The sequence below is a fragment of the Acomys russatus genome, chromosome 17 (assembly GCF_903995435.1).
Source record: "Acomys russatus chromosome 17, mAcoRus1.1, whole genome shotgun sequence".
Classification (NCBI taxonomy): Eukaryota; Metazoa; Chordata; class Mammalia; order Rodentia; family Muridae; genus Acomys; species Acomys russatus.
Window position 1 is genome coordinate 37,029,488 of NC_067153.1, and position 15,393 is coordinate 37,044,880.

The 15,393-nt window shown below is 49.3% G+C and overlaps 1 protein-coding gene across 1 annotated transcript in view; it reads left to right on the forward strand.

Annotated features, from left to right (window-relative positions):
* The first annotated feature begins 1,640 nt into the window (after positions 1–1,640).
* Dennd3 (DENN domain containing 3) overlaps positions 1,641–15,393 on the forward strand; it is a 56,275-nt gene continuing 42,522 nt past the window's right edge. The window contains exons 1-5 of the mRNA XM_051159715.1: positions 1,641–1,944; positions 9,974–10,250; positions 11,053–11,168; positions 11,766–11,899; positions 15,147–15,258. Coding sequence (XP_051015672.1) covers positions 1,843–1,944; positions 9,974–10,250; positions 11,053–11,168; positions 11,766–11,899; positions 15,147–15,258 — 741 coding nt within the window. The 5' untranslated portion in view covers positions 1,641–1,842. The remainder of the gene's footprint in view (positions 1,945–9,973; positions 10,251–11,052; positions 11,169–11,765; positions 11,900–15,146; positions 15,259–15,393) is intronic.

Below are 15,393 nucleotides of genomic sequence, written 5' to 3' on the forward strand. Positions count from 1 at the left end.
GCCAGGGTCCCTGGGAGATTATGTGGCCAGACTCTCATGCACGGGATGAGGGAGGCTTACAGAAGAGGAACTGTGGGGCCTGGCCCTGGACTTTCCACCCTGGTCTGGAGCTCCCCTCCTCAAATCCTTCCATCTATTGGAGGAAACAGGGTAGATATCAGACTTGCTCTGCCCTGAGCCGTATAGGATTCTTGCCAACTGAATCTTGGCCTCCACCCTGCAGGGTTCCCACAAACAGGAAGCAGGGGCTCAGGGATGCTGGGTCTGCCCATCACACACACGCACGCACGCACGCACGCACGCACACACACACTCACACACATACAGTTGGCACAGTAGCAGGGTCCAGACAGGCAGCAGCCAGACAGAGCCCTGCAAACTCAAGATTTTGATTGCTTACAGTGTGGCCCAGGACTGCTGATGGATCCCTGTAAGGCTCGCCTCTCAGGTCATCTGAGAGCTGGTGCAAACAGTCAGATTAAACAGGAGCAGAACCTTAACGTCAGTGTTATTAGCAAGCCGACTGGGTTCCTGGACAAGGATTAGGGGCAGGCAGCCTATGGGATGATTAGGCTACTTCTGAGTCCTGCTATGATTAGCAGGTCCTGCCCTGCCCCCACTCTGTCCCCCTCCTCAGCCAGGCTGCCCAGGTTTTGCTCCCAAGACTTATTCAGTTACTGATCCTTCACTCTAGGCTGATGACAGATATTTAACATTACTAGTAAGCATTTCGTATATATATATATATATATATATATATATATATATATATATATATATATATATATATATATATATATATATATATATACCCCCCCCCCCCCGAAAAGTCCCTTCGTCTCTTTTCCCCTTGGAATTAAAGATGCCCAGGAAAAGGCCCATACTGGACCATAATCCCCTCCAGAGTCGATGACTAAGCACCAAGCTGCCCAGGCAGGAGGGCTGGGCTTTTCCCTAAATCCAGTCTGAGGCTGGAGGAGGTTCAGGGACAACAGAGTAAGTTAGACCTGGCCTAGAGCTAAGAGGTTCCACAGGCCTCTGACCCTGTTCCCTCCAGCATCTTCCACCTTGCCCCATTTCCTGCTAATTTAACCCAGGCTGCTGCGGCAGCCTGCGGTTAACCGTGCAGTTATTGATCAGGAGTGGATCTTTACACTCCTTTCCCGACGGTTCGTCCAGGTGTCCACAGGGTCCATTCCACATCTTGGCACAGGAGAGCTTCCTGGTGGTGGCGGGAGAGCAGGCCTTTGTCCCTTACTAGTTGCAGGGTGGGTCTGGACCACTGGAGAAGAGCCTCCGGGGCTGGATGACGTGGGCCGGGCACCTGGGGATGCCGCCCATTCCTTCCTGTATTCCGGGGGACAGAAGGAGTGACCGAGCCCACGGAGGGGCACGCGCACGCGCCGGACTCACGGTCCAGCTTAGGAAATGTCTGCGTTCACTGGCAGGCAGAGTCCTTCCCGCCCCCGACGAAGCCCCACCCACGCAGGTCCGGCTAGCAACGCCCCCAGAAAAGTTCCGCCTCTGCCGAATCACAGACAAGGCTCCTTCATGCTTTTCAGGCCCCGTCCCTAAGTCCGCCCACACCGGAGCCCACAGACCACGCCCCTCCTCCCTGTGGACAAGCCCCGCTACCTCCAGGGCCCGTCCGCTCTGTGGACGCGGCTCGCTGGCACCCATCCCCAGGGAGGTGCGGAGGCTTGGGCGGCCTCCGACGTGACCCGCCGGCAGAGACACTCGTTTGGGGTCTGGGTTGTGGGCACGGGCGCCATCTGAGTCAGGTTTGCGGCCCGGCAGCCGAGGGCTTGGAGCGCGGTGCTCCAAGCGGGTGGCGGGGAGGTCATGGCGGATCCCGCCTCGCGACACCTGTCGCTGCCCTCCGGGCTGCTGGAGTTGTGCGCGTTGCTGGGCGCTTCTCAGGACAGCCTACGTGGCTTGGAGCAGGTAAGGAGCTGGAGGGGAAACTGAGGCTCGGAGGGGAGCCGGCGGGATGTGAGTGGAGCTTGCTTCTGTGGCTACGCACTCCTGCGGTGCCAAAGCCTCTGGGTCAAGTCCCAGCTGTGAGGGATTAGAGCAAGTTCAGGACTGAGGAGATAAGCAGCCTGCCGTTTCCCTCCCCCCTCCCTCCGTGCCCACCCACCTCTCGGGGCGGGGACCAACTGGACTTGTACCTAGTGCTTGTGGTGGTGCAGACGTGCTTCTGTGCATCGAAGCGTTTCTGCCCGCAGGATGTCACCATCTGGGGGCGGGGGGAGGTGCTGCCTGCCGGGGACCCTTGGAGTTCACGGTCAACTAGACAAGATCCTCTCTCTGAGCAGCAACTAAATGATTCCCTTCACTGCACAGAGCTTCACTGCCTACTAAGTAATGGGTTCTGTACTCGGCATTGAATAGTGCCAACTTTGAATATTCCACCTTTAGTGGGGCTTGCTGCATAACTGTATTCTCCACTTGCCGTACCGCCCTTCCTCCCTTCCCTCCGTCTCTGCCCAGCAGCCAAAGATAGGTTCATCTCCCTGTTTCTGGAAAGACAGCACCTTGTGAACGTTTCATTCTCCTTATTTCTGTACTATATTTCCCCTTTTTTTCCTAATTCTGGAATCCAGGTTGTTTTCTCCCAATCCATTGGGGCCTCTCTTTTTCTTTTGACCCAGCATGATTGTGAACTGTCATTTTCTCCAGAGATTTCCTTAGTGTCCCCAGTTAAGTGTCTGAATAGATCATCTCAGTGTTTACACAAGACAACATGGAAAAACATAAAAGCATGCATATCAATTGATGATTGGCTATCCAAGGACAGTGAAAAGCGGAGGCAAAATCATCGTCACTAAGAGAAGTTAAACGTTAGTAAAAATAACCAAGTGGGTGTTAAAGCCTAGATAGTTCCTTCCATAGCCAATGTGACCAGAAAGTGGCATTAGTCCCTAAGGCAATGACTTGGAGTGTCCCTCTCACAGTTCTCACTCCTAACCCTAACCCATCCCTTCTAATACCAGTGTGCCCTCTGTACAGCTCCGCTGTCTTTCTGCCTTTAATTTACCAAACAACACTGCCTTCCTTTTCTTAGAATCGGAAATGACTTGGTTTCACTTGTGGTCTTCTGGGCATAGCTGTTGTTGCTTCCTGGGTCTTGCAGTGTACTTCTTGCCTGTTCGGTGTGAGGTATGCTTTTGAGAACTGGCTGAGTCAACCAGGGGGTTCATGGCGGCGGTACTTTCCTGAATTAGGCAGGTGGTGGCATCCCCCAGGTTAAGTGAGAGGAAGAAGTTTTATTTTAGTTTACCTCATTCTGTACTCTTGCTTCTGCTAGGAATTTCAAAGAGAGGAAGGTGGGGGGGGGGGAAGTCAAGGATTAGGGGGAAAAGAAGAGTTAAGAGGTAGACTAAACTTTTGGGATAATTTCACTTTCTATCAACACCAGTGTTAGAGTTAGCATAGACATATGGGCATATATTTTATTTAGTTAAAATTTTGTAGCAATTCTCTTTTGCATGTTCGAGGTTTTAAAATAATTTTTAGTTTATCTTTTTAAAATTGGCATTTAGCTGGGTGCTGTGGCTTGTTCCTGAACCCTAACCCTTGGAATAGGTGAGGAGATTACAGAGTGACTTCTAGGTGTGTCAGCTGGGGCTACAGAGAGAGAAAGAGATTCTTTCTTCAAAAAACAAAACAAACAAAAATACCCTTTAGGGCACGGTGGCACAAACCTGTGATCCTAGCCCTTGCTAAGCAGAAGCAGGAAGATCTGGATGGTGCTGAGGCTAGCCTTGGCTACATAGTGGGTTCAGAAGCCAGCCTGGGCTACATGAGACCCTGCTTCGAAAAACAGTTACTGTTTATCTGTGGTCTGAATATTCCTATTTGGTGACACATAAAACAGAAGGCTGTACGTATGAGAAATCTTCAATGTAAAGTCAAGAACATAGTGCCCTGAGTATTTCTTAGAGGGTGCCCTAACTCTGTTCTATTTCGTAGATGGGGTTGAGGACTAATCACTTGTTGGAAATCCTGTCAGGTGTTTCTGAGTTGGCCAGTCCCCCTGTGAATCAATGTGGTTAGTTTTGATTTTCCCCACTGAGGGTGGATTCCTTTTTTGGTTGCTGAGATGTGAGGGGACTCACTGTAAACTCATCCAAGGATGGGAGGCGTGCCCACACTGCCTTCTGCACCACACCAGTGATGTGGCCTTCTGTTCTATGAGCCGCAGTACCAGCATAGCCTCCTGGATGACCACAGTGTTCCCCATCTGCAGCATTCAATCCTGTATTCTCTAGCCTTATGTGGCCACTGAACCCCAGAAGTATCGCTCGTGTGCTGAGGGACACTGGATTTTACATTTCATTTATTTATTTTAATTAAAAAAAATTTTTTTTTTGAGACAGGGTCTCTCTATGTCACTCTGACTGTCCTGGACTCACTTTGTAGACCAGGCTGGCCTCGAACTCACAGCAATCCGCCTGCCTCTGCCTCCCAAGTGCTGGGATTTAAGGCATGCACCACCACGCCCAGCTAAAAATCATATTTTCTTGCTAGGTGATGGTGGTGTATACTGCAAAAGTAACTTTTATTTCCTCTAATGAATTGAGAGAAATGAGAGCTGTGTACCCAAGCTATGTAAATACACGGCTTGGGCTCAGCCATGTTGCTGGATTAAAATTTCTCTACAGAGTGCCTTTAATCCCAGCACTTGGGAGGCAGAGGCAGGTAGATCTCTGAGTTTAAGGCCAGCCTGGTCTACAGAGTGAATTCCAGGACAGCCAGGCTACACTGAGAAACCCTGTCTCGAAAAACTAAACCAAACAAACTAAAAGCCATACTTATTTGTTCCTTTTTAAAAATGTGTATGTGTGTTTTGCCTGTATGTATGTTTGTATGTTTGTATGTATGTATGTTTGTATGTTTGTATGTATGTATATCATATGCATGCAGTGCCCACAGAGGACAGAAGAGAACATTGGATTACCCTGCGGCTGAAGTTATAGTTGGCTGTGAACTACCGTGTGGGTTATGAGATTTGAACCTAGATGTTCTGGAAGAGCAGCCAGTGCTCTTAACTGTAGAGCCATCTATCCAGCTCAGTTTCGATTCATTTAGATTTCAGTGGCCTCCTGCTGTGCCTGTGTTGGACAGCACACTTCCAGAACATTAAGAATGTCTGTGAATTCATTTGATTTCTCTAGCAATAGCCGATCCTCCAGGGAGGAGCGATGCTGCTGTGTAACGAGACTTAGAGATAAATCTGTAACCCAGTGGGTTAGGCTGCTGTTGGGTTTGCTTTTTAATTGGCTTAAAAAAAAAAAAAAAGATGATCAGCTGGGGATGGTGGCACATGCCTTTAATCTCAGCACTCTGGGAGACAGAGGCAGGTAGATTGTGTGAGTTTGAGGCCAGCCTGGTCTACAAATTGAGTCCAGGACAGCCAAGGCTACACAGAGAAACCCTGTCTCAAAAAACAAACAAAAACAAAAGCAATAATAGTAATAATAATAATAATAATAATAATAATAATAATAATAATAATAATAGAAAGATAAGATCAGGCTGTAGGCAAGCCTAAGCCTATAGGGCATTTCTTAAGTTAGTAATTGATGGGGGAGGGCCCAGCCCATTGTGGGTGGTGCCATCCTTGGGTTGGTGGTCCTTGGTGTAATCCAAATAAACGCATTCCTCCCTTTGGTCATGATATTTTTTTCAATTTTTTTTTTTTAAGATTTATTTATTATGTATACAGTGCTCTGCTTGCCTATGCACCTGCATGACAGAAGAGGGCATTGGATCACATTATAGATGGTTGTGAGTCACCCATGTGGTTGCTGTGAATTGAACTCAGAACCTCTGGAAGAACAGTCAGTGGCCTTAACCTCTGAGCCATCTCTCCAGCCCAATTTATTTATTTTTATTTTATGTGCATTGGTATTTTGCCTGCATGTATGTCTGTATGAGGGTGTCAGATCTTGGAGTTATAGACAGTTGTGAGCTGCCATGTGGGTGCTGGGAATTGAACCCCAGGTCTTTTGGAAGAGCAGTCAGTGCTCTCAACCGCTGAGCCATCTCTCTGGCCCCCTTGTTTTGTTTTTCAAGACAGGGTTTCCCTGTGTAGCCTTGGCTGTCCTGGACTCACTTTGTAGACCAGACTGGCCTCGAACTCACAGGGATCTACCTGCCTCTGCTTCTGAGTACTGGGACTACAAGGGTGCGCCACCACACCCCGCACATGTATGCATGTGATATGTACATGGAAAGGGATAACGATGGTGATGTTCAGACACTTGAGTGTGGCACAGGGACAGAGAGGTGTGTGCAGGGCCTCTGCCTTCCTCAAGGCACCTGGTGTGCTATTTAGACTCCGCAGCGCTCTCAGAAGATTCTGGATGCAGCTGCTGGTGGCAGCCTCGTACCAGGTGGGCGAGGTGTCTTCACTATTCAGGTAGAACCATGAGAAGTTCGAGTCTGGTTCACATGAGTCCACTCTGCAACACAGGCTGTCTTGCTGGTTTGTAGTTGCGATGCCATGATGGCAGTGAGCCTTGCTCAGGCTGGTGCCGAGGTGGAGTCTGCATATGGCGAGGAGAGGATGCGAGGTTCTCAGGGTTGGAGCCTCTACATCCAACAACCCAGACTCTTTAGTCGTAGACAAGGCTTGGGCTTCCCTAGTCCCTCCTCTGCTTTTCTCTGTGTGTTGTCGCTGTGTGTTATTTCTTCGCCCCTAATAAAAGCCGTTCTTTAACAGCTGAAAGAGAAGAAAGAATTGTAGGTGGAAGAAAGGGTTTTTGGAAACTGGCCATGTAGCCTTGAACTTGAGAGGGATCCCTGAGCCTAAGAGGGTGTGCAGGCAGGCAGCTGGAACAGCTGAGCTGGAGCTGATGAGCTGTCTGCCTTTGCTGCGCATGTAACTTCACATGGAGGGAACCCCAGAAGCCTGGAGTCTGGACCCAAGGACTCCGGTCTGGGCCAGGCAGGAGCTGTGAGCAGAGGGAGGTTGGAATCAAAGGAGTCCCAGAACACAGTCTCCGGTGATGACTGTGATGATTCCCAGTGTAGGGGACATGTACCTCTGCCACTGTGGCTCTAAAGGAAGCAGAGGTGGAGGACTGGGTTTTCAGTTAACACCAGACCTGAGGGCATTGGCAGCAGACTTTCTGCTGACTGGAGACATGGATGGTCTATTTTGTTTGTTTGGGTTTTTGGGTTTTTTTTGTTGTTGTTTGTTTGCTTTTTTTTTTTTTTTAAAGATTTCTTTATTGAGGCTGGGCATGGTGGCACACGCCTTTAATCCCAGCACTCGGGGGCAGAGGCAGGTGGATTGCTGTGAGTTCGAGGCCAGCCTAGTCAACAAAGGGAGTCCAGGACAGCCAGGACTGTTACAAAAGAAACCCTGTCTTGAAAAACCAAAAAGCAAAACATAATAATAAATAAATTGTGTATAATATATAAATAATATAAAATATATAATATATATATAAATAAAATGTGTAATAGTGTTCTGTCTGCATGTACACCTGCAGGCCAGAAGAGGGCACCAGATCTCATTATAGACAGTTGTAAGCCCCCATGTGGTTGCTGGCAATTGAACTCAGGACCTCTGGAAGAGTAGTCAGTGCTCTTAACCTCTGAGCCATCTCTCCAGCCCCAGATGGTCCTAATCCCATGGATTTGTTTTCCCCAAAGGTGAAGATATTGGTAGCAGAACTTGAATGACTATGGTAAGTTCAGTCTCTTCCCTGACAGGTGTTGCTCATGGAACAACCTTTTAATGTCGAGAAGGCTCTCATTCCTTCCTCTGGCTTCCCCTTTACCCCCGTTTTAAAATGTGTTTTGTGTGTGTGTGCCATGTATGGGGACATTTTAGTGCCATGCTGTGTATGGAAGTCAGAGGACAATGTGTGGGAACTGGTTGTCTCCTTCTACCATGTGGGTTCTAGTGAGGGAACTTAGGCCCTCAGCCTTGGTAGCAAACGCCATTACCTGCTGAGGCATCTTGCCCCACCCCCACCCCCACCCATGTTCCACTTTTTTATTTTCTTATGAGACCCTTAGCTCAGCTGACCTAAACTTGCTGATAATGACCTTGAACTCTGGTCCTCCTCACTTCCAGATATTGGGTTCACAGATCTGTTCCGCTATGCCCAGGTGGTCCTCTGGCTTTTACTAAATATTGTGTTGTGGTTGTTCTGGTTTTGTTTTTGTTTTTGTTTTTGGTTTTTTTGTTTGTTTGTTTGTTTGTTTGTTTTGCTGGTCATTATCCCATTGCTTTTGGGACAGTGCAGTAAGTCCTCCCTCTCCCGCTGCTGCTGCTGCTGCTGTTGCTTCTTCTTCTTCTCCTTCTTCTTCTTCTTCTTCTTCTTCTTCTTCTTCTTCTTCTTCTTCTTCTTCTTCTTCTTCTTCTTCTTCTTCTTCTTCTTCTTCTTCTTCTTCTTCTTCTTCTTCTTTGCCTTCATCTTCTTCTTCATCTTCATCATCTTCTTCTTTTTTGGTTTTTCAAGACAGGGTCTCTCTGTGTAGCCTTGGCTGTCCTGGACTCACTTTGTAGACTGGGCTGGCTTCGAACTCACAGAGATCTGCCTGTCTCTGCTTCCCGAGCACTGGGATTAAAGGTGTGCACCACCACTGCCCGGTGCAGTAATGGGATGGAACTCAAGGCCTTTTGCATATTAAGTGAGCCCTCTACCACTGAGCTACACCACAGCCTTCCGATTTGGGTTTAAAAGAATTTGGATTATCTGTGCAGATTCTACTGCTTGCAGGGAACCGTGTGTCCAGTGGAGAGAAATCTATCCCTGTACTCTATCAAGGCCTTGCCCACTTCTCTGCTTATCTTCCCAGACCTGCAGGGACTGGGTACAATGTGAGCGACGTCCCAGGATGTCGGAAAGGTATAATGCCAATGCAGGTCTTTGTGTAGTATTACAAAGCTGAGAACTTCTCAGGGTCTGCCCTCAGACCTCTGTGTGTAGGACACACGTGAGTGCTCCTGGGGGCTTCCCCCTGACTGGGCACTTTGACGCACATGCTCACCTGTTTGATGCACAGCACTTGGGAGAGAGAAATGCAGATGTGGCTTGCTTCCAGCAGCTCAGGGGAGAGCCAGCATTTCAGCTCATACCTGTACATCGCAGAACTGGCTTCTGACCTGTGGTGTGTGGTGCCAACAGGACAAGCTGCTTCTGAATTTCCAGCCTCTGGGGCACATGTAGGGCCTGAGAAGTTCTGCAAAGAGTCATCTGCTGACCTGAGCCTTAAGGGACAGGGCTCCTCTTCTGGAGCCCGTGAACATGGAGCGGAAGCAGACATATGCACAGTATGCCCACCTAGGAAGGATGTCATGAACGGGGGGTGGACATATGCAGTAATTTTTTTCTTTCTGCATTTAGCTGTGTTAACATGCTTTTGTCTGCATGTGTCTGGAGGTCATGCATATGGAGGTCAGAGGTTGATATTAAATATCTTTCTTGATCGTTTTCCACTTTAGTTACTGAGGCAGGATTTCCCACTGAACCTGTAGCTCACCAAGTCACCTAATCTGGCTAGCCAGTTTGTCCTGGGATTGCCTTCTCTGTCTTGAGCCCTCTCTTGAGGGATTACAGGGATTACAGGTGGGACATCCTTTATGAGGGTGGTGGAGACCTGAACTCTAGTTCTCATATTTGCACCACAGCGCCTCTGTGCCATCTCTCCAGCTGCACGCACAGCGATTCTTTTTTGTTTGGATTTTTTTGTTTTTGTTTTTGTTTTTTTTTTGGTTTTGTTTTTGGTTTAGTTGGTTGATTGGTTTTGGCTTCGGGGGGGGGTTGGTTTTTTGAGACAGGGACAGGATTTCTCTGTAGTAGCCGTGGCTATCCTGGGCTCACCTTGTAGACCAGGCTGGCCTCGAACTCACAGCGATCCACCTGCCTCTGCCTCCCGAGTGCTGGGATTAAAGGCGTGTGCCACCATGCCCGGCTCGCACAGTGACTCTTATTTTTCCCTTTCTTAGATTGTCCAGAAGCGAGGAGTGAAGAGCACCTTTTCCCTTGTCCCCGAAGTGCTCTCTGTTTTTGTACCCCCTTTCACCATGAGAGACGATGGCCGGGTGCCTGGAGCCAGCAGTACTCTCAGCAAAGCCAGGAGGCGTTCTTTCCGGAAGAAGCGAGACAAGAACAGGATGGAACCCTGGAAGAGCCACCCTGGAGACTCAAAGGGGTCTGACACTGAAGACATCACTGTCCCAGGTGGTGTGGACCTCCTTGCCCTGCCCCAGCTGTGCTTCCCAGGTACGCTGTCTGCAGTGGCCTTGTGCTGGCTCCTTACTGGGTATTCTGCTCCAGAGACAGCCACACTGGGGACAAGAGGATCTTGAGTTTTTCTGGGGTTGGATAATGGAACTGGGTTTCTTCTTTCTTTCTTTCTTGTCAATGTTTTCTGAGGCAGGATCTTGCACTGCAGTCTAGGCTGGCTGGAACTCAATCCTCCGGCTTCCGGGAGCAGACATCACTCGTGGCACCTGGAAGTTGGTCTATTAGTCTGGGGGAAGTTAAAGCCAGAGAGGCCCAGAGGGTGGCTCTGCACCTTCCTCTCTGTCCCCTGCTTCCTGTTTACTAAAACAAGAGGAACAGGTTGCTGTTGATCTCTGAGCTCACCAGTGCCAGATGAGAGTGCTTGTGTATCTGCCGGCCTTAAGCAGCATCCAGTGCTGGTGTGGCACACTCAGCCCAAGGGCTGGATGAGGATTTGTCTTTCATTCCCCCTCACGCCTGCTGCCCTTTCCTGGCCACAGGAGCCATGCCTGAGAAACAGGCACGGGTTAGCCTGCTGTGCTGTTCGTGATGCTCCACCACACGCCTCTAGTGGAGGGGTTGTGACGGAAGGGGCGGCTCGGGGACGTTGGCGAGCAGGGAGTTGGCTGCAACAGCCCCAAGAGCATCAAAGCTCCTAGTGGTGATTAGGGCAAGCGTGATCTCCACACTGGCTCATGGGTTACCTAGGCCTTTGATGCATGCATACCGCAGCCACCTGAACTGGCTTTCCCGTCCCCTCACGCCCCCCCCCCCCCCCTTCTTTCTGATCTTCCTGTAGGGGGTGTGTGCGTGGCTTCGGAACCAAAAGAGGACTACATCCATTTCCTGGTGCTCACGGATGTCTGTGGGAACAGAACCTATGGTGTGGTTGCCCAGTACTACCGACCCCTGCACGTACGTAGGTGGATCTGTTGCTGTCCTCTGAGCTTAGGGTGGGCCCCTTTCAACGTTGTTTCTTGTGGTATGATAATACCCCTGCTACTTTTTCAGCCACTGTACCGCATGTGGCCCTGAGGCTTTGTGGTCCCAGTGTGTGCAACCTCCAGGTCATTTTCATCTCCTAGCTCATTTTCAGCCAGCTCTCGCTGCCACCTCCATCCCCAATCCCCCAGCAGCTCCTCAGCTGCTTCTCCATGTCTGGATTTGTCCTGTGTACACTCCAGGTTGTGTATCTGCCTGGGGCTGGTCCACTTGGAATGGAGTCTGTCATTGATAGCTGAGTCGTGTGTGCCTTTGTGTCCCAGAAATATGTCCCTGTTCATCCCAAGGCTGGAGGCCTCCAGGGTGAGACTACCTGGTTCTTGCTCCTGAACGCACAGTGCTGCATGGCGTGACCCTTTGTGAGGCCCACCTACATGGGTTGGAAGGCCAGAGCTGTTGGAGGGAGGCCCTTCCTTATGTGTTGTTTCTGTATGAGATACCAACTGCTGTCAGCCTGGGCCTATACTGTTCAGCACAGGAGGTGACATGACCTTGTTGCTCTTTGTCCAGGATGAATATTGTTTCTACAATGGCAAGACCCACTGGGAGCCCAGCATGAGCTCAGCTAGACGCTTTGTCCCCTTTGCAGTGTGTGTGGTGTCCCGGTTCCCGTACTACAATTCCCTCAAGGACTGCCTCTCCTGGTAAGTTGGGGCCAGTGTTATTATGAGCTAGGTCAGGTGAGCCATGGTCAGGCGGCCCCACAGCACTGTGGGAAACCTGAGTCTCTGTTAGTACAATGTGGAGTCAGGATGGCAGGAGGAAGGCAGCACTAAGGGCTTCTGTATTATTATTATTATTATTATTATTATTATTATTATTATTATTATTATTATTATTATTATTATTATTAAGCATAGCTGGAGCCAGGTGGTGGTGGCACACACCTTTAATCCCAGTACTCGAGAGGCAGAGGCAGGCAGATCACTGTGAGTTCATGCCTTTAATCACAGCACTTGGGAGGCTGAGGCAGGAGGATTGAATTGAGTTGGAGTTTAACTTGTTTTACATAGTGAGTGCCAGGACAGCCTGGGCTATAGAGTAGGACCCTGACTCAAAAACAAAAATAACAACAAAATAATAAATAAATAAAAATAAAAATAGACGTATATGAAGAAAACTCTAGGCCTCATGACCTGAGAGAATCAGTCGTTTACTGGATGATTTAGTGACATCCACAAATATGTCAAATGCAGGCAGCATCAACAACCATTTCTGCTGCTATTGAATGGGAATTCTGAGGGTTTCCTGAAAGACCAGGAAGGCGTTTGCTGGGACTCAGTGGACGCCCATAATCAGAGTTATGATTGTGACATGGGATGGGGTCCCTCCCTGGGCATTAGCCAGGTTTAGAGCCCTGTGCTCTGGTGTTTCAGAAATCATGGTTCGAGAGTTAGGGATGTGGTTCGGCTGACAGATTGTTTGCTGAGCATGCTCAAAGCCCTGGGTTGCATCTGCATAAGCCTGGCCTACACAGCATGCCTGCAGTCCCAACACTGGAGAGGCAGCGGCAGGAAAACCAAATGTAATTCTTAGCTACATAGGGAGTCTGAGACTAGCCTGGGCCATTTTAAGTCATGGTCTAACTGGGTGGTGGTGGCACATGCCTTTGATCCCAGCCCTTGGGAGTCAGAGACAGGTGGATCTCTGTAAGTTCAAGGCCAGCCTGGTCTACAGAATGGACAACACAGAGAGACCCTGTCATGGGAAACAACAACAACAACCAAAACAAACAAACAAAAAAAACCCCAAACCAAACAAACAAGTCATAGTCCTGGAATTGGCACTTCTAGTTTGACTAAAGACAGAAGGTGGCAGGCAGCGGGGAGTTCCCGTTCCTGAGACAGAGAGCAGTCCTCAGAGTCACTGAGTTGTTGAATGGCATTTGGTGTCTTTGAAGGGACACTTAACCTCTCTCTCTACACTTAGGTCACAGAGTGAGACAAGTGCCTGTTGGCTGAGCAGGAATCTCGGGGTGAATTCCCAGCATTCATATGTGAATTCCGGCGTTTCAGTGGTTTACTCTTCAAACAGAGCTGCCTCTTGGGCGTAGTTAGGTCAGTCTCGAGGCAGCCATAGACAGGCAGTGTCTTTGTAGAATAGAGAGCTTGGCTGGTCTTAGTGAGGGAGCGAGATGAGGAAATGCATGTTTGTGGGAAGGTCTGCCAGCTCACGGGGTGACGGTGGCGGGGGGAGGGGGCGGCCTTAGGGCCCATCACCTCCTCACTGATGGTCTTCCTTCCGTGGAGGTCGAGAGCTCTGTCTCCCCCATACCCTCTCTATAGAGCGAGTGGTGGTTCTCAACCTTGGCAGTTAGGAGCTGGGGACAGGTGCTCCCTTGGAAGCAGCGGGAAAGGTGTGCTTTCTCATTCTTCCTGGGCCGGTTCTCAGTGCCAGTTCAGTAGCTGACTGGTCACATGGTGTCAGTCCCTTCGCACTGGGTGCCAGCACAAACATGTGACATCAAAAGGTCTCCAGTCGGGCGTTCTGAGTCGCCCCTCCTTCTGTGGCCACTGCTGCACTCTCAGAAGTGGCAAGCAGCTAGAAAGGAGCAGAGGACAGAAATGCAGAATGTGGCCCAAGTCGGGTGCGATGGCTCACACCTCTGTGCCAGCCCTCCCCAAGGGAGGGTCAGGAGTTCGAGTCATCCTCAGCTAACTGACAAGTTTGAGGCCAGCATGGGCTCTAGGTGACCCTGCCTCAGCCAACCAACCAACCAAAGTGGCATGTCCAAACAGGCTTTGGATACCCATCAGAAAGAATACATTTGTGTTGGGGACAGTAGATTATAGGCAGTTTTGTTTTAAAGTTTTACCTTGATTCTGTTGTATATTTACAACAAATGCAAATAAGGAATATTGGCCTTTTCTGTGTCCTAACATAAGATCTGTGAAGAGTTATCTTTGGCTTTTATGTAAAACAGGAAGTGCTTGACTGTGCTTGTGATAGGTGGGCTGTCTTTCCTGGGGGACCCCATGACAAGCTGAAGTCCCATGGGTACGCTCTTAGCACTAAGCATGCCACACATCATCACTCAGCTGTGACCCACTTTCTCTCCTGGTCAGATTTCCCTCCTTGGGGCCACTTTGTCACTGACCCCTCAAGTACCAACTGCACTTTTGCTTGCAATTACAACCATCAACTTTATTGAGGTGTGATGGGATATTGGGAAAGACCTGCAGTTCTCTGTAGTGCACCCCCCCACCCCCCCCCCCCCCCCACCCCCCCCACCCCCGCACACGCTCCCACTGTGTCCCCTGTGACTGCTTCCAAGATCTCCTGCCCTTCAGTCAGTTCCCACAGGCACAGGCCTCTGCCCCTAGGCTACCAATTGTCTATTTTATTTGTTATTCCTTGATTGACTCAGTGTTTTTTGAGACAGGATCTCTCTCCTGTTTTGTTTTTTTTTGTTTGGTTGGTTGGTCGGTTTTGGTTTTGGTTTTGGTTTTTCAAGACAGGGTTTCTCTGTGTAGCCTTGGCTGTCCTGGACTCACTTTGGAGACCAGGCTGGCTTCGAACTCACAGCGATCCGCCTACCTCTGCCTCCCAAGTGCTGGGATTAAAAGGCGTGAACCACCACGCCCTGCAAGACAGTATCTCTCTAGGTAGCCTAGGTTTGGTCTTCCTGCCTCAGCCTGAGTGCTGGGTTCATAGTTACCCAGCCACCCTTAGATTTTCCAGTTTTACTTCAGAACCTCCTTCAGGCTTCAAAGCGTCAGCTTCTAACAGTCTTCACAGAAGTGTAGCGTGCATGCAGTCATCCACATACTTTATGGCCATTTTCCCACAAACCCCTGTGTGATTAGCACCCAGAAAAAACAAAATAGCTGAGGGTAGCGGTTGGACTCGTGTTTTACTTTATGACTCAAGTGTTTTATTTTCTATTTTCAGTTTATTGACTCATCTGAAACTCTGTAAAGACTTTGAAGTTGACAATCATATAAAAGATTTTGCTGCAAGACTGTCACTAATCCCCAGTCCACCTCCTGGTCCACTCCACTTGGTAAATGAGACCTGGAACTGTGTTGGGTTTTTCTGTAGTGTGATGAAGACTGTAGGGTCTAATTGTTTTAAACTGTTTCATGTTTAGCCAGCTCTCCAGACATCGGTCTCCTGGAGCCATCATTGAATATGCATT